At 44.1% G+C, this 26,136-nt stretch overlaps 1 protein-coding gene across 4 annotated transcripts in view; it reads right to left on the reverse strand.

Moving 5' to 3' along the window:
• opa1 (OPA1 mitochondrial dynamin like GTPase) overlaps positions 1 to 16,800 on the reverse strand; it is a 96,867-nt gene extending 80,067 nt beyond the window's left edge. For 2 of the 4 annotated variants that reach the window (XM_083647760.1, XM_083647759.1), the window contains exons 1-5: positions 16,487 to 16,800; positions 11,915 to 12,011; positions 10,045 to 10,152; positions 8,306 to 8,359; positions 4,575 to 4,657 (exon numbers count right to left, since the gene is read on the reverse strand). In XM_083647760.1, the coding sequence (XP_083503886.1) occupies positions 4,575 to 4,657; positions 8,306 to 8,359; positions 10,045 to 10,152; positions 11,915 to 12,011; positions 16,487 to 16,780 (636 nt within the window). In that variant the 5' untranslated portion in view covers positions 16,781 to 16,800. Of the gene's footprint in view, positions 1 to 119; positions 303 to 4,574; positions 4,658 to 8,305; positions 8,360 to 10,044; positions 10,153 to 11,914; positions 12,012 to 16,486 lie in introns of all 4 variants that reach the window. The other 2 variants (XM_083647762.1, XM_083647761.1) reach the window with 2 other exon arrangements.
• Positions 16,801 to 26,136: the final 9,336 nt, after the last annotated feature.

Raw genomic sequence — 26,136 nt, forward strand, 5'->3', positions numbered from 1 at the left:
GGGGTTCTGGGTGGTCCTACTATACACAGGATGTTCTGCTCATCTTCTACAGCTGTCATCTGGTGGTGGGGGGGGGGGTGATTGGGTGGGTGCGGTCTAAGTTGGGTGGGGACCGTCACCTTGCGTTTCTGCTGAGGGGGGCTGGGGTTCGGAGGCGGACTGGGGGCGGGCTTCGGAGGCGGACTGGGGGCGGGCTCTGGCGGTGGGGGACGCGCGCTATTGGCCGCCGCAGCAGCCCGCCGGACTTCCTCCTCGTGCTGCTGGATCTGCTGCTGAATGAGAATGAGCTCGCCGAGCAGACCCTGCTGGGGGACGGCACAGTGAGAGAGAGGCAGAGGCAACAACCACAAAAACAACCACCCCCCACTGGACCAGTCTGCCCACCGGGCCCGGGCAGCACCTGGACCAGTCTGCCCACCAGGCCCGGGCAGCACCTGGACACAGGTAACCAAACCTATGCCCACAGCCACTGGCATAGGCGCTCTACAGGCCGGCCGGAGTATTACCGGTCAGTCAAGGATCAAGATTCAGTGTAACCTCTGGCTTTGGGAATCTTGCCACCATCATCAGCGCTACCCAACAAAGTCAGTTCATCTCGGCCACAAGGGGGAGATGACACACTTTGCCAGACTGAAAGCAGAAGAGGCGACTGATACCGCAACCAGCGCCTCTCAGCCAGTGGCACACCGTTCTCTTTTCCCGCCATCATGCATCGTTACGGCTTAAAGGCAGGCTTTTCCGTGGGGGATATGAATATATATTAAATCTCACGCCCCTAAGGTTTTCGAATCCGTTGAAATTTTTGAAATTGGAGGTTTACTCACAGAGATATCAACCGAAATCCACTCTGTGTGGGGGGGGGGGGGGGGGGAGGTGCGGGGACTCGAAATACTACATTTCCCACAATGCACTGGGCTCGCGTGGCCTTCGTTTTCATGCCCACCCCTCAGGCATTTGGCTGATATCAAACTCCAGTAGGTGGCGGTAATGCACATATATGCTTGCCAACCGCCATAAAAGTCAAAGAAGAAGAAGAAGGCTTCGACATAAAAACATTTACCGGTAGTAGAACAAGAAAAAATAAAAAATAAAATTGCCTCCAAATTGCACCAAATTCAAACCGTAGTATATATGTCGGGAGATGTCTTCATAAAAAAAAATCATGCATTTTAAGGCATTTTCGTAGGAGTTACGCGCATCTGATGTAACTATTTTCTGTAAAAATGTGTAAAAACGGGTACATTGCTCAGCGTTGATTTCGTTACTTCAACCCACCTACTACTAGATGTAAAATTTGACGAGCTTTCCAATGCCGCCAGTCCCGTGTCTATTAGTGCTTCCGTTCCCGAGATATGGTCTCTTTGCAAGGAACTATGGGAAGCTAATATTAGCTACAGCAGGCTAGGCGTTTGAAAAAGATGGCTGCCTTTTCGTTTTTGTTGAAGACCTCTGAAGGGGCGTGGAGGACCTCTAGAGGCGGGACCATGGCTCACAACAGTTGTAGTTCATAGGTGCACGACTTCCGCAAGGCGGACTTGGGCCAGATGACGCGAAACGCGTCGGCTGGCCCAAAAAATATGTGAGAGATGCTTGATATCTCTGGGAGTGAAGCTCCAATTTCAAAAATTTCAACGGATTCGAAAACCTTAGGGGCGTGAGATTTAATATATATTCATATCCCCCACGGTAAAGCCGTCCTTTAATGGTTGTAGCCTCGCCACGAGTCGAGCGATACTATCCATCTTATTACCATGCTCCAAGACTATCCATCATATTACCATGCTCCAAGGGAAGGGGGCTAAAAATACATGAACAGAGCGGACTGATTCTGCACATGAGCACGAACAGTCAAGTTTGACTGTAAGAGATTCTCATGTATTGTGATGTTCTGTGTCAACTGCAGCCTGTCCAGACGTAGCAATAGCGAGCACACTCAATCCAATGAGCAAACGTAGGTGCAGGGCCAACAAGGACTGATTAACCCATTGATACCTGATGCAGCATTTGTGTGTGTGATACACACACAAATGAGGGATATACACGCAAATGCTGCATCAGGTATCAATGGATTAACAAAGAGAACAGGCCAGCACACTAAAATGCCCTTTCAAAAGTGTCATGAATCATCTGAGACAGACAGACGGCAGCAACGGACGTTTCAGCCAGACGGCTTCTTCAGCGTTGTAACTGTAGCAGCCTGCACATGAGGACTGATGTCTCCATGTGTTTCAACACACTGGCAGTTCCGCTCATCATAATCAGTCTGTTGATGTGGATGAAATGAGCAAAGCAAACGCTGGGATGTTGCTGTATTAGGGGGTGGAGTGCAAAGCTTACAGGAGGTGAAACAGGTCAGCTTAGCTTTAGTCCACTGGTCCCCAACCTGTCTAAATGTCATCGGAATAGATGAATTGATACTCAATTCTTAATTCATAAAGAAAAGGGTTAATAAACTTGGGGACTATGACTTTGGACTAAAGGCTGAGGAGGAAAGCATCTATATCAGTGTATGCAGCTCCCCTTATATTTTCAAACCTTTGTATCTTTTCTATTTTTAAACCTCCAACTCTGAAAACAACAGTAAAAAAAATAAAAGTAATAAAAACAGACATTTCCATAGAACGACAACAAACAAAATGAACATGAAAGAGGGCGGACACTAGGACAGCAGGGATGACAGAGATGTGCATAGAAAGTGCTTTGCCAGAAGCAGCTGTACAAAACGAGGCTAAAAGGAGGTGTGGCCTCTAAAAGGAGGCGTGGCCTCTGTGATGTTGCTCTCGAGAGGCTTCTGGAAGAACACAAGAACAGGCAGCAGAGGGGATAAAGGCAATGGGAAATAACAGCAAGCATGAACATCATCATCTCAGGTTACACTCTGTCAGAAGGACATGATCTGTTAGCAGTGCTACCTGTGTGTGCAATATTGTGCTAAAGCGTAAGTCTCACTTTAATGCGTCACTTCAACATAGACAGTATAACTCTAAACTCTCTATTGTCATAGTGCAACATTAAAGGGACACGCCAACATTTTGGGAGATACGCCTATTTGCCATATTCCCAATAGTAGGATAAAAAGATGCCCTCCTCTCCTTTGTACTGTAGTCGGAAAAAATGAGGACATTTGGTACTCATTGGTACTGGCAAGCCTAATGTAACGTAACAGGGGCAGGCAGGCGAGTACCAATTCCTACCATTCATTGTGCTAAGCTAACTAGCGGGAGGGGGCGGTTCGATATTTTTCTACTACATGCACAGAGAAAAGAAAGGGCATCGCTCTGCTCGTCTTACTATCGGGAAGATGGCAAATAGGCAAATCTCCTAAAATATTGTCAGGTTCCTTCAACAGCTTATCTTGATATGAAGCTAGCAGCCAGAGTGTAGCTCACAGTCCACATTCAGTGGAATGAATCAAAACTGATAAAAACTGAACATTGCCCTATATTACACGACACGTGCCATTTGGTGGACACGCTTATCCAAAGTGGGACTTAAATGCTTCACTCTGACAGTGTTCCAGCCATGTTTATATTTTTCCATACGTCATACCTGAGTATGAGCAGCTGCAGCATTACTCAATTTCCCCTCAGGCATCAATAAAGTATTTCTGATTCTGATGTTCCATCCTTTGAACCATAGCTGACCACACTTAGTCTTCAGATTCCGTGAGTGAATTCTGATTAATTCCACTGAAATGATGGACACTAAAGTGTAGGGCATTCACGACTAGTGAATTTTACTAGTCGTCCCTAAAGGTAGTCGACTAGTCGACTATTTTTTTTTTTTAATCTTTAAGAAAGAACATGAGGTATTTACACGACATACATGGACTATCATATCCCATATCCCCCACAAAGAACATCAAAACACAACAAAACAAAACAAGAAAACTGCATAAGATACACAATAATCCAAGAACAAACAAGACTATTGGACAAACAACCAAACAAAAACAATGCATTCAGCTCCTATCCTGATAAGCCTAATGACACTGGGGTAAAAAGTTCTTAAAGTCAAACTCTATGTGGTTGCCATATTTTGGGGATGTCAAAGAATCTGCCTTTGCTCTTGTAGTAAATGTTATCCAACGTATGGTAGCTTGAGAGTTCATTCCACCAGTGAACTACAGCTGGGGGATTGGATGCTTTCCAATTTAAAGCTATGCATTTCCTAGCTGCCAACAGGGCAAGATCTATGTATTTACTTTGAATGCATTGTTTTTGTTTGGTTGTTTGTCTTGTTTGTTCTTGGATTATTGTGTATCTTATGCAGTTTTCTTGTTTTGTTTTGTTGTGTTTTGATGTTCTTTGTGGGGGATATGGGATATGATAGTCCATGTATGTCGTGTAAATACCTCATGTTCTTTCTTAAAGATAAAAAAAAAAAAAAAAAACACTAGTCGACTACTAAGCACAGTGTCGACTAGTGGTTTTACTAGTCGACTAGTCTGTGAATGGCCTACCAAAGTGAGCGTGGGCCAAGCTGCAGAGGGGAGTGGAGTGAGACCAAGCCGAGGCTGGGGAGAGTCAAGAGGGTGTGTGTGTGTGTGTGGGGGGGGGGGGGGGCAGACTTGCCTTCTTGTACTGCTTGTCGCTGCCCTCTTGTGGGGCTGCAGCAGAAGTGTCTGTGGCGCTCAGCGGAGGCTCGCCTGGGGTTTCTACCAGAGGAGACACAACCAAACACAAACCAGGTGACTACAGATGATAATGGTGCGATGACTACTGTGTAGTACAACACCATAGACTTAGTGAGACAATTATTCCCATGGACAGGAAATCATCTAGTAGAAGCAAGAAATGTGTGATTACAAATCAAAATGTTTGGAAAATCTGATGAAAACAAGCCTGAAATGTAAAACAGGGGAAAAGGGAGGAGGGGGGGGGGGCATCTTAATTGCCTTGCTGTAGTTTTCATTGATGCAGTGTAAAACACCTGCTGTAGTTTTCATTGATGCAGTGTAAAAACACCTGATGTAGTTTTCATTGATGCAGTGTAAAACACGTGCTGTAGTTTTCATTGATGCAGTGTAAAACACCTGCTGTAGTTTTCATTGATGCAGTGTAAAAACACCTGTAGTTTTCATTGATGCAGTGTAAAACACCTGCTGTAGTTTTCATTGATGCAATGTAAAACACCTGCTGTAGTTTTCATTGATGCAGTGTAAAAACACCTGCTGTAGTTTTCATTGATGCAGTGTAAAAACACCTGCTGTAGTTTTCATTGATGCAGTGTAAAAACACCTGGAACTGCTGGTAAAAAAAGGAAAGAAAAAAGACCACATTTAGGAAGTTGAAATGTTTACTTTTCCCCAAAGTCCATGGACACCTCGTCAACATTATGCCTTACTTGGGTTTGAGATATGTGAACATGTGAAGCTATATCTTAGTATAGAGAGGCAAAGTGACCGCCTACTTCCTTCCTAAAAAAATGAGGATTTAAAGAAAATATTTTTTCAATGCTGTTTTTTAAAGTTTTGGTCTGAGTGAAATGTTCTATGGTCTCTCCCGATTCTAAATATAGCTGAACTGTTTGGTTTGACGAAGTAAAACTATTTTTATAAACGTTTTACGAAATGTCTATGGGAAAATAAATGCAGGAAGTAGGAAGTAGGCGGTCACTTGGCCTCTATAGTAGTTAAAATTGGCTACGTGTGGGCTCTGTCTGTCTGCGCTCTGTCTATCCGAGCGGTGCCAGTCACGATTTGTGATGGAAGTGATGTCATCAGTGATGTCACTTGAGCAATTGTGATGTCATCAGTGATGCCACTCTTTTCAACTGTGTTGTTCTTCTTCGAATGGCTTTCCGGCAGACTGGATGCCTTGCGGCATTGCTGCCTGTCACAGAATATTACACAAATTCCAGACTCGGGGGTGCGCTCGGACTCTGTCTCCTCGAGCAACTGCGATTGCTCAACTGTGATGTCACTCAGGAAGTTGTGATGTCATCAGTGATGTCACTCAAGCAACTGTGTTGTAGTATGAGCCGATGGCGCACAGTTGCACGATGGCTAGGTGGGTGGGCGGTGTCTGTCTGTCTGTCACGATTTTGGGAGAACGCGGAGCAGGCGATTTCCGATTTCCATAACTGCAGCCATGGCGCATCATCTCCAGAGTCTCCGCCCCAGGAATCGAGCGGGCAAGTTTGTGTCAAGTCTGCTCACCCATATACTGTAAATGTGGCAGGTGTTTGTGGAGGCATGGCATTGACATCTGCTGTACACAGCCAGCTGTCTCTTCCATAGGTACATGACCTCTACATGTATAAATAGACTCACCTTGAAAGCGTCAAGGAAAAAGCAGCTTTCATTGAGCCACTGAGCGACTTGAAGCTGACAAGTTCACAGAACGAGGAACACACCTCTTCTGTTTCCATGACTCACAGCTGAGGTGTGCTCTGCTCTGGTCTGACAAGCTGCTATGCAAATGACCTTTGAAAGCCTGAACTCTTTCACAGTATCATTCATTCAATATAATATAACCCTGGTGTGATTATGTCTGAATGGACATTGCTGATTGTTTTTCTCGATAGTCTGATCATGTTGATTAATCTTTCTTCGTTTGAGGAACAAACTGATCTACTGCACATTTGCATCTACTTGCATCTGCTGCAATGATTAGTTGATTAAACGATCGACAGGAAATGTATCACAATTCTTTTTATATAATCGATTGACTAGACTAATTTATAAGAAAAATAAAATAATATAATTCCAGCTTTAAATGTGAATATTTCCTGGTTTAGGGTTGTGGACGGTTGGTCAGGACAAAAGAAGCCATTTGAGGATGTCATCTTGGGGTTTGGGGGAAAAGTGATTCACATTTTTCACCATTTTGTAACATTTTATAGACCAAACGACTAATCGATTAGTCAAGAAATTAATTGACAGATTAATCTGTAACGAAAATAATCGTTAGTTGCAGCCCTATTTGCATCATATGTCATCATCTTGACTTCAACTACACAGTGGATGTTCTAAGTGAAATGAAACCTATTTTCTATCTATTTTCCAAACATCTGATTGGCACTTGCTACAGGCAGGTGAAAACAGCCCACAGAGTCAAAGATTAGCAAATGCAAATGTGAGTATAATTAAGGAAAGCAGCCAAAACAGGCCAGTAAGGGGGGGGGGGGGGGTGAGAGAGAGGAGAGAGAGAGAGGGGAGGGTGGAAGTCAAAGGAGGTAAAAGCCCACACACAGAACAGCCAGAGAGTCAGGTCAGAGGTCAGAGGAAGTGAAAAGGGGAGAGGACATATTAAAGGGGAACACACTGGATCTACTTTGGAGAGTACTCTGTTCAGACCAGGATTACAAAGTGAACATTGGTCTCACAAAATCACACTTCTGCACTTGTGTTGATATTAAGAAATATTATCAATCAAATTCTTTTTAACTTTCAAATGAATTCAGTAAGAAGAAGATAAAACTAAGGTAGTACTCTTTTTGTTTCCGTTCCAGTCGACCGCCACCAGGTGCAACTGGATCTCGGAAGCATACTCATCTGAAAACCCTCAGTCCAAGACGAGACCTTTTCACCATCTGAGTGACTGAATAATACAGAACAAACGTTCATACTGGACACTAGCAAACGTTGGCATCGCTGACAGCAAAGCTGGTCTGAACGCCGCCTGTTTGGGAGTACGCCTTTCTGGGAAGATCGCCTTTAGCGTGGAACCATGGCAACCACTCAGCAGGTCCACCAGCACAAAGAGACCAGTTCCGGAGGTGGGTGTGGGGGGGTGGGGGTGGTAAATGGTGAACCCACATTCTGTTTCATTCTATGGATCAGTCTGGGCTCTTGCTCGCCCTCAACAATTTCCAGAAATTAGAATGTACCCGGGCCAATCAGGGAGCTGCCTCGTAGTTGACAACGTAAACAGCCAATCAATGGCGAAACGACGACGCAACGGACACAAACGTTAACATTAGTAGAGTAAACATAGCTGAAAGTGCAGTTATTGCAGAAGACTCGATAACAACAATTAAACAAGAGCAAGAGCATGGACCTATTTCTCTGCGGAAAAGACATTTTTGACATTCTTCCGAGTGGATTTGGATTGGAGTCGGCGAAGCTGATTGGCTGAAGGAGTTGTCTGTCAGGGCAAATACTCCCACCCCCGGAAACGACTGTGGACGGCTTGGATTCCAGACTGATGCGTAGAGTGAAACAGGGTGTGATGTTATCAAGCAGTGCGAGGGTTCAAACAGCACCGGGGAGACAAGAGAGGGAGGCGGGGAAGGGAGGGAGGCAGCGCTACTGAGTGTGGTGGGGGGGTTGAAGGGGGGGGGGGGGGGGGGGGTTACACACCTAACAACAGATGCAGACCAGAAGCTCCTTTGACTTCACTACCCAAACTCAAACCTGTGAAGAGTGTGGAGGAGGGGGAGGAGGGGAGGAGGAGGGGGAGGAGAAAGGAAGAGCACAACATATCAAATGATAAAAGAACAGCAGCAGAGGGTGTGATGATCAGAGCAAGGTCACGGCTGGATGAGATGTGTGCGTCAAATAAAGCCACCATGCTGCGCTCTGCAAGTCACTTCATCAGAGACTGTTCAAACAGCTACAGCAGGCACACCCCAAACTGGACCTGGTCTTAAAGGGACAGTTCATCACAAAATGTCAAATTCTGTCGTTATAGTCTTAGACCAGTCCCTCCAGGATTTCGGGTATTATTATTTTTTTCGTCTGTGTGATTTTTGCGATCAAAAATGCAAAGTATGATTTATGTGATTTTCTTGCAGTAAAATTGCTGGCAAAAATTGGAAGTTGAGGAAAGTGTTTTCACCCTTTTTGCAGAGAAAAAAATCACAGGAATTTTGAAAAATTGCAAGCCCTCGTAAATATTGCGAGATTGGTTGAATTTGCATAAATTATCTAGGCAATTTCCTGGAGGGACTGACTGATCCTGTTTACAAATCAACAGTCAATGGAGAGCATCATATTTGGCTACACAAAACGTGGGATTATTATATATATATATTATATATGCTGCACGAGTTGTTTGGAAAACTGTGATGGTCATTTCATGCCCTTTTTGTAACTCTAGTGCTTTGGAGAAAGCTGAGATTCGCTAACTCGCTGTGTGTACGTACGGTGGTCATGCAAACTTCACTGGGGTTTCAACTGATATTCATATTTTATATTCCAGTGTTTAATCCTTTACTGTTTTGTTACTCTATAAAGCACTTTGAACTGCATTTGTACGAAAAGGTGATACAAAAATAAACGTTATGTGTCAGGAGTAAATAATGATAGACTTTTCATTTAGGGGGAAGCTGTTGCTATGAGACATATCCTGTAATTATAAAAGTGAAATATTAATGAAATTAATTATGAATTATATTTGGCTATTTTTTAGGTCTATTTGCAAAGATTATTGCAACTGAAGAGGGAGAGGAAAAATAAACATTTAGACAGGTGAGTAAAGAGAAATAATGGGCTCATTATACAGGTATCCCCCAAACTGAAGATATTCAAACTATGGTGGGAGGTGGAGTTCTGACCTAATGAGAGGCTCTTCACCATGCAGACTTGTACTGTGGCCTGCTGCAGCAAAGTGCTAGAACAGCTGAGCTGATGCCATCTGCATAAGTGCAATATCATGGGGTGAGATGGTGCTCCGAACACAACCAAAGGCAGAAAGGCTGCAGTAGAGAATTGGTAAAGCAGAGTATGTAGCTATATAGTATGTAGTATGTATGCTTCCTCTTGCCTCGTTCGCAACACTCTGAGTGTACAGTACGTTATCTCATTCAGCTAAGGTCACTTTGAGGCAGGTACAAACACAGCTGAGCCGCCATATGTTTAGCATAGGACAGGGCAACCTAAGCGTAGCGTTAGCTAGACGAGACAAGACAGTCACGGGCCCAATGTAAAACGTGACATGGATCTGCTTGGGTTAATACAATGAATGTTATCTGCACATGAGCCCCGAGATCAGAATAGACATTTTGCCGCCTGGTACGGATATGCAAATGATGCTATAACCAATGTGAAAAGGGCCTTATTAAAAAGGGCTAGTTGATGTTCCGTCAGTGCTCACTCACCAGACGAGAGGATGCTTTTGAGGAAGGTGAAGTTCTCTCCGATCTTGTTCAGGTCAGGTAGCAGTTTGGCTATTTCCTCCATCTCTGGGAGGGCTTTGGCTAGTTTCTCTGTGGCCAAAAGGCAAGAGGGGCCAGGGTGAGAAGGGGAAGGGAAGAGAAGGCAAGGCAAGTCGTCTCATCTCATGACGCACCAAACGCACGATTCACCTGCTAAGAATTTGTCTGTAAGCAGACTAACATAATTCCTGCACAATTAACACAATTTGAGAGCCACTTGTCTGGCAACCTTAAACATAATGGTCAAAGTTGATCAGGTATCAGAACATCCGTGAACCTATCCACCTTATTTTTGAATGCCCCACTGTAAAAAATAATTGTGCGTACAAGGTCCGGTTTAACGTGACTCATTGTTGCAGCTTGCCATTTCCTAATGTATTCTACTTGATTTGAAAAGATGGCCACCTACACTCAGTCTCTTGTACCCTGGCTGAATTGAACATAACTTGGTCAATAAGTATGTACGGTAACATACAAAATAAAACAACCCGTAATATCTTAATTTTATGTAGAATGCAGAGGACATGTAACTGTTTAGTTAAACTCGCATTCCAGGAATATTGTGCTCTTAAGATGACGTTAGTGGCTCGAGTCTGTTTCGTCCTGAAACCCACATAGGTTGCGCCAGGCGTATATCAACAGCAACATTAAGTGTTCTAAATGAAATGAAATGTTTAAATATTTCCAAATTCACTGATAATTGTAGGAATTAACACGTTCACTGCCGTTGACGAGTCAACTCGTCAAGCAGAAACCAACGGTTGACTGCCAATGACGAGTCAACTCGTCAAAAAAAAAAAAAAAAAAAATTGACGGTGGGACGTGGATCAAACCCTTTTACGTCTCCTATAAAAATATGGGAGCCACCGAACGTGTACAACCCATTCCACCGACCCACTAAGTGGCGACAGTGCTCTCCTGACTAGAGAAAGCGAGCCAAAACTGCAGGGAAAAGCGTGAGGAAACCATTCTCATACTGTAGAATGGTTTGGCGAAAACGCTTTTGCGCTGGCGCACAACGGTGGCGCACAACGGTGGGGGGTTCCACAAATAGACTGGGTGGAACACACTTTGAAACACGCAGCATAAAGCCCAGAATCGCAAAAGCTTCATCAAAGCTCTCAACCGAAACCCCAAGAAACGAGCGAGCCCCATCCAGGCTCGCCCGACGAGGGGCCGCCAGGCAGCAGACAGGCAGCAGAAACTCGCTTGTGACACACCCGCTGCAGAGCCAAGGAGGGAGGAGGAGAACGCCCACGGAGGGAGGAGTTTGAAGGAGAGGGGGGTGCGGGTGCTGTTATGGAGGAAAATACTGTTCAGAACAAATTGTTTACATGTCTGATGTCTTTGATGCCAAAAATAAATGGTTAAAGTGACTGTTCTATCGAATTTCACAAAAAGGCATTTTTCCTCACCTTTCATTTTCAGATGCTGAAACCATGCTGTATTCAACTGCTAATATCTACATAACTACTAACTCTACAAACTAACTCTTTTAGACAGAGAAAGCACACATTCTATTCTATTCTATTCTTTTGAGATATTTTGTGTTCACAAAATCCTAACAGAAAAGAATCCTCGGCTCTTGAAAGATGAGCCAGAATCCTAAAAAAAAAACCTTGGCAGAAGCTACCTACAGTAAAAAAAAAACTGTTGGCAGTGAATGTGTTAAAATGTTCTGATATACAAATTTACACAATTCATTGTGAAGCCCTATTTCAAGTAGGTCTATACCAGGCAGCAGAAAATTAAGTTACAGTCAAGACGTGAATTATCTTTCTTTTCATTTAAGACACTAAAGGAAAACGCTTACCAAAATCGATTTGTTCACTCAGTTCCCAGACAAAATCAGGAATGACCCAGTTGTATTCACTGAGATCAGGCAGCATGTCCTTCCACTCCTCATAGGTCTGCAGGTCAAATGACAGACATGTGTCATTCACACACATACACAACTAGATATGAATTATATTGCAGTAGAGATATGCTTGGCAGCTTGGGTATAAAGCACTATGAATTAGGGATGCACCGATCGATCGGCACGTGACCGGAAATGGCCTATTTTCACGTGATCGGCCTCGATCGGTGATCTGCGCCGGTCACTCTAAATAGCCGATTCTGTGAGCCGATTTTCACGTGACGTGCGCGCACCCCAAAGCACCGAGACAGGCACCCAGCCACCACGCCACACATGCCAGCATACCTTCCTCGTTGTGGAATTTTTTCACCGTCAGTGAAGTAGACAAAGCTCGCAGTTTGTCACACATGCAAGACGAAAATAAGCCGTGGAGACAGAGGTGCGGCCGAGTCCCGCTCGGCTGGAGTCCAGTCTGAGCGGCTCGTTTCACCTCACTGGCCCCTCTCTCTCTGCTCTCTCTCCCTGGGAAGCAGTGCTGCTGCACCCGGCCACAGCGCACAGCTGGCTTGGCGAGGTGAACGCGAGCATTGTGTCCAGTATAACCATTTCCCGACCTGCCTTCTCCATTCCACATCAGCGCTGCTGCCTCAGCCTGTCAGTCATGTTGTAACGTGGATACAGGAGAGACTATTTGTTTTGTATTGCAAATAGAACGACGGACATAATAATAAAAATGCATCGGACTCACAAGTGTGCAACGTTTTCTGTGCGTGACAATCTTTTTTCGGATGGCAGATATAAAAAAAAAACGCATACGAAATTTCGGACTGTGTGTAAACTCCGCCTGATATTCAGACTGAAGATCATTACTGTAACTCATAAACTCATTTCCCCTCTACTCAAGAGGACTGGTCTGGAGCCAGGCTATAAACTCCTTGTCGATGGATCATTTTGATGTTCTGTTGCACCTGTTTTCTTTTGGAAAAGTAAATGCATGATAGCTGTGGGATATAGGCTATTATTGGATTTTATTTAATTTTTGTATTCATTGTATTTCCACAAAAAAGCTCTGTCCAGTAACCTGGAACACTTTTATTTTGAGATGTGTTTGAGTGAGATGGTCCTACTTCATGCAAATGATAAGAATTGTTATATTAATCTTAATTTTCAAACAAAGTTACAAAAACGTTTGTGTTAGCTGTCAATTGTTGTTTTTAGAAAGAAAATCGGAAACGGCAAAAATCGGTATCGGCAAGTCAGACTATTCAAAAATCGGAAATCGGAATCGGCCAAGAAAATGGCAATCGGTGCACCTCTACTATGAATGAGTGTTTCTTATGCTGTATTCATTAATGTGTCAGCACAGAAATACAATTACCACCACTGCTACAGAAATGGGAAATTAAGCTAACAACATTGCCATTCAAAACACAAAGACATGTTGTTCTAAACAAGTGTAGAATTAATGTTGTCATTATTTGATCGCTTGATTGATTTTTATTCAATGTGTCATGCACTTGACAGTGCCCAGCCCTCGTGGGCTTACAAGACACACAAAGTATACATTATACAGTACAACATACGCCAACGCCGCAGTAATAAAACTAAATCACAGCATAACATAACTAGGGCTGGGTATCGAGTTTCGATACTTACTTGGCACCGAAATGAAAACATCGATACTAAGGGGTATCGAAGCCTCCCTTGTCAATCGATACCAATTTTCGATACCAAAACAAAACAGTGTCATTGAGCCTATAAGCATGCGACATGCTTGCACACCACGCTCTAATACGGCTGGTGATTGGCTGTCATGTAGAAGCATGCAGGGAAAGTTACGCCCACTTTAGCCGGTGTGTGTTTGTTGTGAGGCAGGCAGCGTGCGGTGCGGAGACAAGTGGAGCTGGGACTGGTTTCCACAGACAAGAGAAATAATCGAGAGGTGGGTCCGCTTACCGCAAGTTGTTGTTGATTAGCGGTTATCAGATCCCTCAGTCTGACAGTCTGGCTGTGAGTTGTATCTAGCATTAGATCGTTTAATTAATTGGCGCGGTAACGTTATGCGCAAGCGGGCATTGTGTATTTTTAGCAACTCGTTAACAAACGCTGATGTCATGATAGTTTGTTGAATGTAAATGCGATTCACTTTGTGCCATTAAGGCTATATTGATAGGCTAGTCAATGCTCAACTATTGTCTTCCATGCATGAAGTGGAGCTGTCTCATCAGTTTTGACAAGAATGACGTTCTGTTGCAGCAGTGAGCATTAAACACTGATCTGCAATGCTAGCGTTAGATGTTCAATTAATTAGTGTTAACGTTATATGCAAGCGGGCAGTTATCGCCCATTATGTATTTTTAGCAACTCGTTAACAAACGCTGATGTCATGATAGTTTGTTGAATATAAATGGGATTCACTTTGTGCCATTATTGATAGGCTAGTCAATGCTCAACTATTGTCTTCCATGCATGAAGTGGAGCCATCTCATCAGTTTGGACAAGAATAGCGTTCTGTTGCATCAGTGAATATTAAACACTCATTTGCAACTCTCCGTTTTGCACTGAAAACTATTGCACTGATTTATTTGTTTTACATTTATTTCCTTTGTAGTACTCCAATATTTTTTTGTAAGGACAGCAATAAGTTTAGACAACTTAAAGTTATGTTAAATACAGTAGTTTTTTTTTTCTGCTGTAAAACTTGAAAAAAACTAAAGATTTGTATCATAATTCTCAATGTGTAATGCAGTTTTATTTTTGTTAAAATGGATTTTTCTAAAAATTGGTATCGAAAAAAGTATCGTTCAGGAACCGGTATCGAAATCAAAGTATCGAAACGGTATCGATATCGAAAAATTTTGAACGATACCCAGCCCTAAACATAACATACACCACAGCAGCAAAAAAATCATTACATCACTTTCTGAACAGAACATTCTGCCTTAGCTCCCATGCCTGGGAAATAAAGTTTCCAATAAAGAAAGTGCCTTTCTTAAAACACAACTCAGGTTTTTCATAATCGTCCATCTAAAAAAGAATGATCATAAATAGAGGACATTGTACTGAACAGTATCTCCCTTACCTCATCATAGACAGTACAATAGAACAGAAAATGAATCTCATTCTCAATTTCACCCAGGTCACAGAGCAAACAAAGTCTGTCTTCTTCAGGGGTAGCATTAAACCTACCAGTCTCCAGTGCCAAGGGCAGCGTTCCAGATCGTAACTGTGCACACAAGGACCTTTTTCTTCTGTCCAGATAGAACTTGACATAAGGCTCTACAGAATAACTGTCTTTTATAAGACGGTAGGTTCTTAACTTAGGCTTAGACCATAAGTCAACGGACCATTTATCTTTATACAAAAGGAACATATTACTCATGGTCTCCCGGATGTCACAAACTAATCTATTATGGAAAATAAATGATAAATAATTTGCATAGAATAAAGACTTCAGTTCAGTTGTCCAGGGATGTCTATGGGCAATGTCCCAGTTAAATATCTGTTTGGTCAGTCTCTGATCAGACATCCTCACAAGTCTGTTCCATAATCGCAGCATTTGACCGTGATGTCTGATGTTTGGAGATTCCCATCCCATATCCCCAATCCCATTATCATCCAGTTTTCTTGAAATGCAACTGCACTGGATGCAAATCTGGACTTACCCAAGCACATGCAACCCTGAATCATAGGCTGTATCTTTCATTATAAGTTCATGAATAATTCATGGTAAAATGAACAATTTCTGTCTTTTTCTTTCAGGATTTCTGGTTTTTGGCTCAAACAACTCCACTGATTAAAAAAATAAATTGCATCTCTCATCACGTCCCCACACGTTTAAAACCCTGGCCAATGGATTCCCGAGATGTCCCTTTATCATCTTGGAAAGTCTAAATTAACAATAAGCTTACTACTGACATGTGTCTGGACACAGCTGCAAGCACAACTGTGGCTGCTTGCAAGCAAGGGACTATTTTGTGCAATGCCACTGTGTGGGGTGCAGCCATAAGTCAATAACACTCATGAATGCAGAGAGTAACCTGTGTGGGTGTCAGCCAATGCCAACCAGAAAATCTGGCATATTATAGGCTGGTTCACACAGCACATTTACAATGATCCTTGTGTAAACATCTTCTAGAGACAGAGAGTACATTTACAAAAGTTTATCTGTGAACTTGCCCAACTATAGTAGATAAACTCGCCACCCTCACTCTTTGTTTTGCTGACACAATATCCAGAGCAACTTTCAGTGAGTGCAACAGTAGAATTAGCTTCAATTCCTTGAAAACAACTCAGAACAGAAGCAGCCAATAGATTATGCGGGTTACAGCTACAGCTCCTAAAAAACATATTCCTGTGACCATATAAAGAATGGCAAAAAAAATCAAGCTCCAGTAAGAGCAAATGAGAGTGAGTGAGCAGCGGAGGATATGGAACAGGGGGTAGCAGGGTGGCCTAGTGCTTATTGAGAGAGCCCATTCAGGGCGTGAGGGAGAAGAATCCACACATCTACTAACTCGGACGTACCTTTTTAGCCGTGTAGCCTCCTCCCACCGCCGAGCCCAGCACAATGTACCGGAGCCTCAGCAGCCTGGCAGCGAGGCGGGCGACCCAGAAGTTGCGCTGCTGCTGGTAGCCATGGCCCCCTGATCCCGGGGGAGGCTTGGGCGGCCGCATGGGCAACCGGGACATGGAGGTGAAATGACGGGCCGCCGTGCGGTGAGGGGGCTGCTGGGGGTTGGCGTTAGCCGAGTAGCGGTGGTGGATGGCACGGGACAGAGGGTGCAGCTTCTGCAGCGGTACCCGGAACCTCACCCCCATGTTGGTGGAGACCAGGTTCCTGCAGGCCATGCTGGGAAGACAGGGGGATGATTAAGACAGTGGACAATAAAACACACCAGTGCACCTTCCTCCACCTATGAATAATTGAATAGAAGCACATAGTACAAGTAGCACCACACAAAAACAAGTCATTAAGATGTTATGCAAATTAGCAAGTTAGCCATCACGTGTGGCCATTATGTAAATACTGTTAGGATCTGTGACCAATCAGTCACTACCGTTAGCTATCAAGACAGTAACGTTAAAAACAAATGAAAGGCAAGTCATGTCTGGCCCATCTATAGACTGTATAAAAATAGATCTGACCACAACCTGGAAATGAAATATTTGCTTTCAAACGACGTGTGCCCAGACCGTTGCAAGCTAGTTTTACACCAATTTGACCACAGGGTTAGCTAGCAACAGGCTGACAGAAAACATCCACAAACACGGGCTGCTCCTCTATTGAACACGGATGCCAGTGGTAACGGGTGGAGAAAGGTGGTGCAGCTAGCCGCCATAGTGTTCCCGAACATGGCGCAATTTGACTTTAGAACGCAGGTATTTAGATAGTAGGTAACCTCGATCTAACCTGTCCTCCACTGTCAACATGACAGCTACCGTCAGCTAGACGTGCTTTCAGCCTGCAGCTACACAGCTAATAATGTTAGCATTGTAAAAACAGAACTTACCAGGCAGCTTTGCTCCCGACACGCAACATAGCGCTATTACCAACAACGGGTAAACACAAATATCTTGCTAATTGACCCTTCAGGCACAGTTTAATCCATCTTTCCAAATCGTACACATTTGCATGCCTGCTACGGCAGCTAACTAGCTCTTTAGCTACAAGGACACGGCAAGAATGAGAATTCCGAATGACAGCTCCACTTCCTCTGAACCGGTACAACCCCCAAATCAGCATGGTCAAACAAACACCAGTCAATCAGTTCCTATGCAGTAGGACTTTTCAATCTGTTGTTGGTAAATTTACTACTCGACCACTTAATTTTAAACAAAACCACACACATCATTCAGGGTGCATGAAACAATGTTTAATTTTTTAGGTGGACAGAGATCAGTTTAAAGACCCCCTAAAGTCATGTTTCAAGATGTAGCCTATATAAAATACTCTACTTTGAATAATAATTTGAGTCTGATGGTTTTTTGCACAAACAAGGTTACATTATCTTCTTAAACTCCTTAAATGACTTCCCCTCCTCCCTCATTTAAAAATCCAAAGCAACCAATCAGTTACCTAAAACATAAGTAGCAAATCACGTACAGCACAGCATACAACACAGGCTTTCAACACATTCACACTTGTGACAAGTGACGACAAGGGTTGCTGACCAATTCGCAGTATAGACAGTTTTAACTTAACAAGAAGATAACAACCGTCACAACCCACCTGAATATCCGGTTTACTTCCTGCTGAGCGCAGGCTGATATTCGGCTCATATTAAATGTTAACGTTAGGCCGTTTCTCCGACAGACACATTAACAAGGTAGCCTATTTCGGTCTTTATGTCTTGTAGTAGTTAGTAGTAGTTGTTGTTGATAGTTGCCATAACCACCCCTGTCGGAAAGACATGCACACGCTGGGTAGGAAGCGTTGTTGTCCCGGAGGCGATATTTTTTTTCGGATGATGGCGAAGGCTATGCGAAGGCATAACCCGCCCCTCTCTGCCTCTGATTGGTCTAGCGTCACACTTCCATCCAAACACATTCGCTTGGCTATCCTGCATTACATCTCTTTCTACAGTCTGTGGTCAGACCGTCAGACTCAGTGGGTCAGACAGACATACAGCAGTTACGCTTGCTAGCCTGCATGAAAGACGCCAGTGTGTTTATGTTTTTAATATAGTCATATCGGTTTATAACGCTGCCACTAATCAGAGGCAGAGAGGGCCAGGGGTGGGTTATGCCTTCGCCATCATCCGAAAAAAATATCGCTTCCGGTAAGCTAGCTAATGTTAGCTGCTGGTTGGTTGGCTAACTAGCGAATGTTAGCCGTTAGCTAACATTAACTAGACAAACACAGACATGCAGAGCTCCAAAAACAGAGCAATTCGTGATTTTGTTACTGTAGTTTCTGCAGAGTAACGTCCATGTACCTTTATAGATTGCACGGGGTTGGTATTTGCAAAGGGATCTGACGGATAGTGCAGTAACAGTCAGCAGCAGCACGAACCAGTCGGGGGGAGGAAGTCCATATATGGTCCATCCGGTCATGGGGCGCAGGACATTACGTCATCACAGGATAACGCGATTGGCTGGCTCAGATCTGTTCAAATCTGAGCCAGCCAATCACGTTGTCCTGCGCCGTTAGGGACCGTGTATAAAAGGCGACCGGGGTGGGTGGGGGGAACCAGAGGAGAGGAGAAGGGGAGAGGGAGAGGGGGAGAGAAGAGGAGAAGGGGAGAGGAGGAGAGAAGAGAGGGGGAGAGGAGAGGAGGGGAGAGGGGGAGAAGAGGAGAGGAGAGGAGGGGGAGAGGGGAGGAGAGAGGAGGGTGGGGAACCAGAGGAGAGGGGGAGAGGAGAGGAGAAGGGGAGAGGGGGAGAGGAGAGGAGAAGAGGAGGGGAGAGGGGGGAGAAGAGGAGGGGAGGGGAGGGGAGAGGGGAGGAGAGGAGAGGAGGAGAGTGCCGCCAGCGGCACCACCCCGCTGGGCACAGACACCCAGGCCAGCCACCCCAACCTCCAGGCTGCCACCACCCAGGCTAAGTGCCCCTCTGCTGCAAACTCATGTTTCCCTCGTCACCAGTCATGCTGGACATCAGTACAAGTGTGAGATCCCTCTCATTCCCGCAAATATGTAACGTAGCCTATGTAAATACAGTGTTGTGTAGTGCAGAGGTTCTCAAATGTTTTTCAGCCAAGGACCCCTTACAAGATAGAAAATATACCGGGGACCCCCTCATTCTGATTTGTGATTTTGGGCTAAGCTTAATTGTTTCCACGGTAACGTGCTTGACTTTTATTTTTGATAGGTTTGTTATTAGAATGTAATCCATGAACCATTTTAGATTTAAAGCATAAACTATTTTCGTTGAACTATGAAGATTTTGCAAAAAAAAAAATTTTTTTTTATTACATTACATTTACATTACGTCATTTAGCAGACACTTTTGTTTTGTCCAAAGCGACTTACAATATCACAATTTGTCAACAGTATAGAAAACCACTATGCAACACAATCAATGACAGCCAAGATATTTTGATAGACTAGCACCATGTAGGAAGTAGTTTGAGAAGGAATAATTAACATGTAGCATTTTATTTTTTAATTAAAAAAAAAAAAAACGTTTTTTTTTTTTTTTACTTGAAAACTTTTCGCGGACCCCCTGGCAAAGTGCCACGGACCCCTGGGGGTCCGCGGACCCCCATTTGAGAACCACTGGTGTAGTGGACAGGTCCGCCCATAAGGGGGGGGGGGGGGGGGGTAAAGGGGTAAGCTTCGAGGGGCATCGCCACTATTACACCAACATTTAAGGATGCCAACCGCCATAAAACACAGAAGAAGCTGAGAAAAAGGAAGTGCTGTGGGGTTGCAGCTGGTGAAAACCGTCTATATGACGAGTTGGGAGTGAGAATGTGGTATTGGGCAGTGGTGGTCCAACGGTTAGAGAAGCGAGCTTGTGACCGGAAGGTCGTCAGTTCAATCCCCGGAACCCGGCAGGATAAATCTCCCTGGGGAAAGCGAAAAGGTACCACCACTGAGGTGCCCTTGAGCAAGACCCTTAACCCCAACTGCGCCAGTGGAGCTGATCAGTGGCCAGCAGATCAGACTGTGGTTGTACCGGTCAGCTTCCAGGTATGAATGTATGTGTGAATGTGAACAGGGCACTCCTGAAAAAGAGAGCATTGCTCTCAGTGAGACTCCCCCTGTATAAATAAAAGGTTAAAAAAAATGTGTTGGGGCTTTAACTGCTTTAACTGGACAGGGATTGGCTCCAAGATTCGTGATGTCAAGAATCTTGCTTGTTGAAAACGGCCTTTTCAGTGAGCTCTGAGAAACTTTCCACTTTCAGCAGACGATTGTGTAAACAGTCTTCTAGTGTCGAACTCTGCACAGACATCATTCAGCACAGTGAAGCTCAAACATCCAACTGTAGGAACACGAAGAAAAACTGATTTTTGATTTTAGGGGGTCTTTAATATATAATCGGCTTGCCCACTAAGTGCCTTCTAGGTGAGGAGAAGGTGAGCATGTGCAGAGAAGCTAGTATGGGAGAAATATGATCTTTCTTGTCAGAACATGTGCAGCAGCATTCAGGATCAGCTGGAGTATTTTGGAGCAACCAGAGAATACAGAATTGCACTAATACAGCCTAGAAGTAACAAATGCATGAACTGGTTTTTCTGCGTCTTTCTGAGACAGGTTGTTTCAGATTTTTGCAATGTTACCTTGAAAGGAGGCACTGCTTGAAGTTTGTTCTATGTGGGCATAAAGGACAAATACTGATCAAACATAACTCCCAGATTCCTTATGGTGGTGGTGGAGGCCAGGATAATGCCATCCAGAATACCTATATCATTAGATAATGTTTTTCTAAAGTGCTTATGGACAAGCACAGTACCTTCAGTTTTGGCCTGAATTTAGAAACAGAAAATTGCAGGTAATCCAGGTAATTGTCTTTAAGACACATTTGAAGTTTAGTTAATTGATTAATTTAATCTGGCTTCACTGATAGTTCTAATTGGGTACCATCTGCATAACAATGGACATTTATTGTTACCTGATATCACCCAAGGAAAGCTCGGCCCAAGCACGGAACCTTGTGGAACTCCATGTCTAACTCCAACGGTAAATCTAGCATCCTGGAACCACACTTCCCTCCATTCAGTTTGTGCATTTATAGTGGTAACTCAAGAATTATAGTAGACGGCTTGGTCTCCTTGCCATTTTCTGACACATTATCTATCTCATTCTTTGAAAGTTTTCCACTATTATGTGTATCTTATTCTCATACATTATAAATGGAAACAAATGACTTGTTTACTTGCAGCAAACTTTGTTTTGAGCACATTTATTGAAAGAAAGAATTAAGAGAAACCAGAAATACAATCCTCGGGGGAGGAAAGAAAAGAGAAATAAATAAAAAAATAAATTACAAAGTACAAAAATTGGAGAGAAAATGTACATCTCTGCAAAGAAAAAAGAAAAGACAAAAAGCCCAGATCAGCCTCTTGCTGAGGTGGGAGATGTGAATTTAAAGCACGCCAAAACTCTACTCAAACAGCTGACATACATGTGCACTGTCATACAAAAAAGTTTAGCAACAGTATATTTTCATTTAGTTTAGGTATCAACTTTTATTAGATTTCTCTATTCATTACAATTTCCCTGAGGAAACAACTTCCACTGTAGGTTCCACAGACTCAGTGGCTGACCCATTTCCAAATGCCTTTCAATGCTTTGTTTCAAACTCGTGAATAAAAGACCGGACCAGCCCAGTCGGCAGATTAAAATGTCAGCTTTGTACGTTTGTAGAATCCAAAGAAATGGAAAATATGGAAAATTTCTGAACGGAAATATGAATTTCATTTCACGCGTCTAGATACGTGAATACAGTAATTAACATTGTACACGTCAGAACTGACAGAAACATACAATGCGGACATTTTATTCTGGTGATTACTGTAGCTGCATCAGAATAACAGGCAGAATTACAGTGTAGGAGGAAAAGGTCAAATGATGAAGTGAGTTTGTTAAGGTGCACCAGTATGACAGACAGCTGAGACTGAAACATTTTGGCCCCGAGCAGCAGGAGAATCCCGTCTAGAGGAAACTGACGGCATCTAAGAGTAATGCATTCTTCTTTCCAATTACATTTTGAGTTTACACGATTATAAGAATAATTTAAAAGTTCAAAACAAAAATGGTGAAATGAAATAGAATGAAGAAAAATACATACTTTGGTTGATAGGTGGTGGACAGAAAATAAAAAAAAATCAAGATTGTCAGACGTTGCTCAGAATCTGAATTTGCTAAGTTGAGGTGCCAAATAAACTAAACTAGGCTAGAATTCCCTTCTTTGTTGTGTCAGATCTTCGGTTTAACTCAGAGCACTAAGACAAAGACGAGCTCAAAACTAGATCAACTTGCAGACAGATCATCTTGCCACCCGAGAGATGCTACAACTTTAACTACACTACATTTGCTGTATTATGTTGATCAAATATTGATCCAATGCCCCAGTCACGCTTCAGCATAATTGGTTCAAATTTTGAAAGAAATGATCAGGGTTCATGCCCAAACAAGGAAGGCCCAAACTTATTGCAACTCCGTAACAAAAGTGACAGTACACAAATAAATCCAGACAGTACAAATAGCAAGATGACAGATGTGATTATGACGAACAGTACCAAAAAAGTAGAAAAAAGACACACTTCAGCCCTTTGATATAACAAAAACCATAGCTTTTCATATCTAAAATCTTTTTATGCTAAATCTTTACACAGACACTGTAAATGTACATCTCAAATATACAGATAGAATCCAACTTCTAATATTATTATCAACATTACAAGTCCACTACCATCCAGTCAGATCTTGTGCTGGGAGACAGAACTGAACGCGTAGATATGACTTTTTCTTTTTAATAACTGGAATAGTAAATGCTCTTAAATCTTTGGGAAAATATCACTTATCAATCCTTGTCTAGAATCAATAACTGAAATATTGCATTGCTTCCAAAACCAAAATTGATGACACTTGTAAAGTGGCGCACACTAGAATTAACAGCAACATTTCGCCACATTTAGCTCCAAACTGTTTAAAAAAGTGGTGTGATTTTTTTAAAGTAACTTACAGCAAAATACATGGTGTTACATGATGATGTTAAATCAAAATGTTAAATCTAAATCTAAATGTTAAATATAGATATAAAGGTTAAATTTGAAATCAAAATTTTAAAATCTAAATCTGAAATCTAAATGCTAAATGTGTGCTTCGGCTGCTTGATTATGGCAAAAATCATAATCATGATTCTTTTGACTGATATTAAGATCACAATTATTCAACGCAATTACTCATTGACTTTGGCAACATCATGCATTTATTTAACTTGAAAAAACTTGTATTTTTAATACTTGATTTCAATATATATATATATATATATATATATATATATATATATATATATATACAGTATATATATATATATATATATATGCTAAATATATATATATATATGTATATACACATATATATACTATATATATATAGTGAGGTCTCCAGACCAAATTTCAAGCAGAAGGCCACTCATGCATAATCCGATCACCCCCTGACGTCAGTCAAGTTCTAGTATGACGTGGTCAGTCAAAGTCCTAGTATGACGTCTGCAATGACGACGTCAAATATGACGTCAGTTAATTCTCATATATATAGCAAGGGTTCTGGGGTCAGCTCACCATTCCGAAGTGTCGGCATTCCGATCATTGACTTCTATGCTTTCGGAGAGGCGGCCCTTTTTATCTCCAAAAAATGTTTCGACGAGAGGTTAGGTTCTGGGGGAGGTTAGGCTTAGGCGTGGGGGGTGGGAGAGGTTAGGTTTAGGGTTAGGGTCTGGGGGAGGGTCTTTCGCAATGGCGAGACAGATCTCAATTTTGTCGGAATGCCGGTATTTCGGAGTGCCGACATTTCGGAATGCCGAGGTGTCCCCAAGGGTTCTACGTCACCTCTCTCTCTCTGGCCGATCATAGCAGCAGCTAGCTTCACGGCAGTCCATCTCCCCTGAAGCCGTCCTCTGAAGCGTTGTTTTGCACCATATCTGCAGACCGAATCAGCACCCCCAAGTCTTCTTTACCCGTGGATAATCCCCGCGGATCTCTCAACGCTCCCCACTCCACTCCCGGTATGTCGGATTCCGAGCCAGAGCAGTCCATGGACAGTGACGACAGCTTAAACAACGAGACCCTGTTCCGGATCGGCCATGGAGCGTATTCGCCTTCCGAGACGTCTGACGACACCGGCGAAGCGGCCGTGCCACAGGCTGCCAACGTAGCCACGATGAGAAGGCCCGGCGCGCGTTCCCGTGGCACGGGGCGCGCCACTGCGATGGCCCGTGGGAGGAGAGCAGAAGACGAAGCGCCGCACGCGCGTGGACGCCCAAGTACGCATGCGAGCGAGCTGGAGGGAGAGGCCGCTCGGCGCGGACGCGCGAGAGGCCGCGGACGAAGACCAGAAGAGGAAGCTGCCCCGAGAGCTGGGAGTCGCCGGGGAAATGCAGGCCGCAGGGCCGCCGCGAGATGCCATGTTCTTCCTGGTCGCACTGACCTCCAGGCTGCCGCCCCGGAAGCGGAAACGGCCCTATTCTCTTTTTCAAGAGCCATTCTGTTGTCCCTGCTAGATGCTAGGAGATCAGTGGAGGCTCGTCTGAGGGCTCTGGAAACCCCCCCCCCCCCCCCCCCCATGTTCGCCTCAGCCCAGCTGGCGCAGCAGCCGATCCTGCCACCGCCCATGCAGCAAGCTGACGTGCTCCCCACCACCACCCAACCCGCCCAGATGAATACGCTGGCGTCTGCCACGCCCGCCATCCCATTAGCTATGCCTTTTGTTTCTCCCTGTGCCAATGTTTCTCCCAGGCTGAGGTCCCAGATTTTGCAGGGCAGAGACATTAATTTAGTTAGCATACTCCTGCCATCCCCCGAGTGTAAAAGGAAGGTTACGGGTGACCCAGATGCCCCCGTCTATTTAAAGTCGTCCGACCCCCGCCTGCCCAGACTTTTCCTTAGGCGATTTCCTGAACACGTTCGGCGTCTACCGCGACGTGATTTGCGACGTGTACCCAGAGCGCCGCCATGAGCTAGACAAATATCTGGCGCTAATAGAGGACCTCCACACCAACCACGGCAGACTATTCTACCAATATCATAAAGCATTTTCCGCTAAAGCCGCCCTGATGATCACTCAGGCTAATACGCGGCTTAACTGGTCCATCATGGACATGCAGATCTTCACATCGTTGGTTAGCGGGCGGCCGGCGAACACCTGCTACCCGTGCGGCAAACCGGGCCACTCTGCACAATTCTGCCCAAAGGCGGCCTTTCAGTCCAGCGCCGCCCCAACCCCCGCCCCCTCCCGGGCGCCCGGCACCAGCAGGTCCTCCCAGGCAGGCAACCAGGTGCGTAGCTATGGCCCCAACACGGTCTGCAAATATTTCAATGAGAACGTGTGCACGTACCCTAACTGTTCCTTCCTGCACGTATGTAGCACCTGCGGGGACGCCCACGCCCGTTCCACCTGCGAAGGAACCGCCCCCCAAAGCTGCCCCCCAAGAAGGAGAGATCGGGCTTCCGGGGATACTAAAACTCCACCCCTCCACCCCCATCGACATCCCAGCTCTAACAC

Source organism: Poromitra crassiceps, assembly GCF_964638095.1.
Source record: "Poromitra crassiceps genome assembly, chromosome: 12".
In the NCBI taxonomy this organism is placed as follows: Eukaryota; Metazoa; Chordata; class Actinopteri; order Beryciformes; family Melamphaidae; genus Poromitra; species Poromitra crassiceps.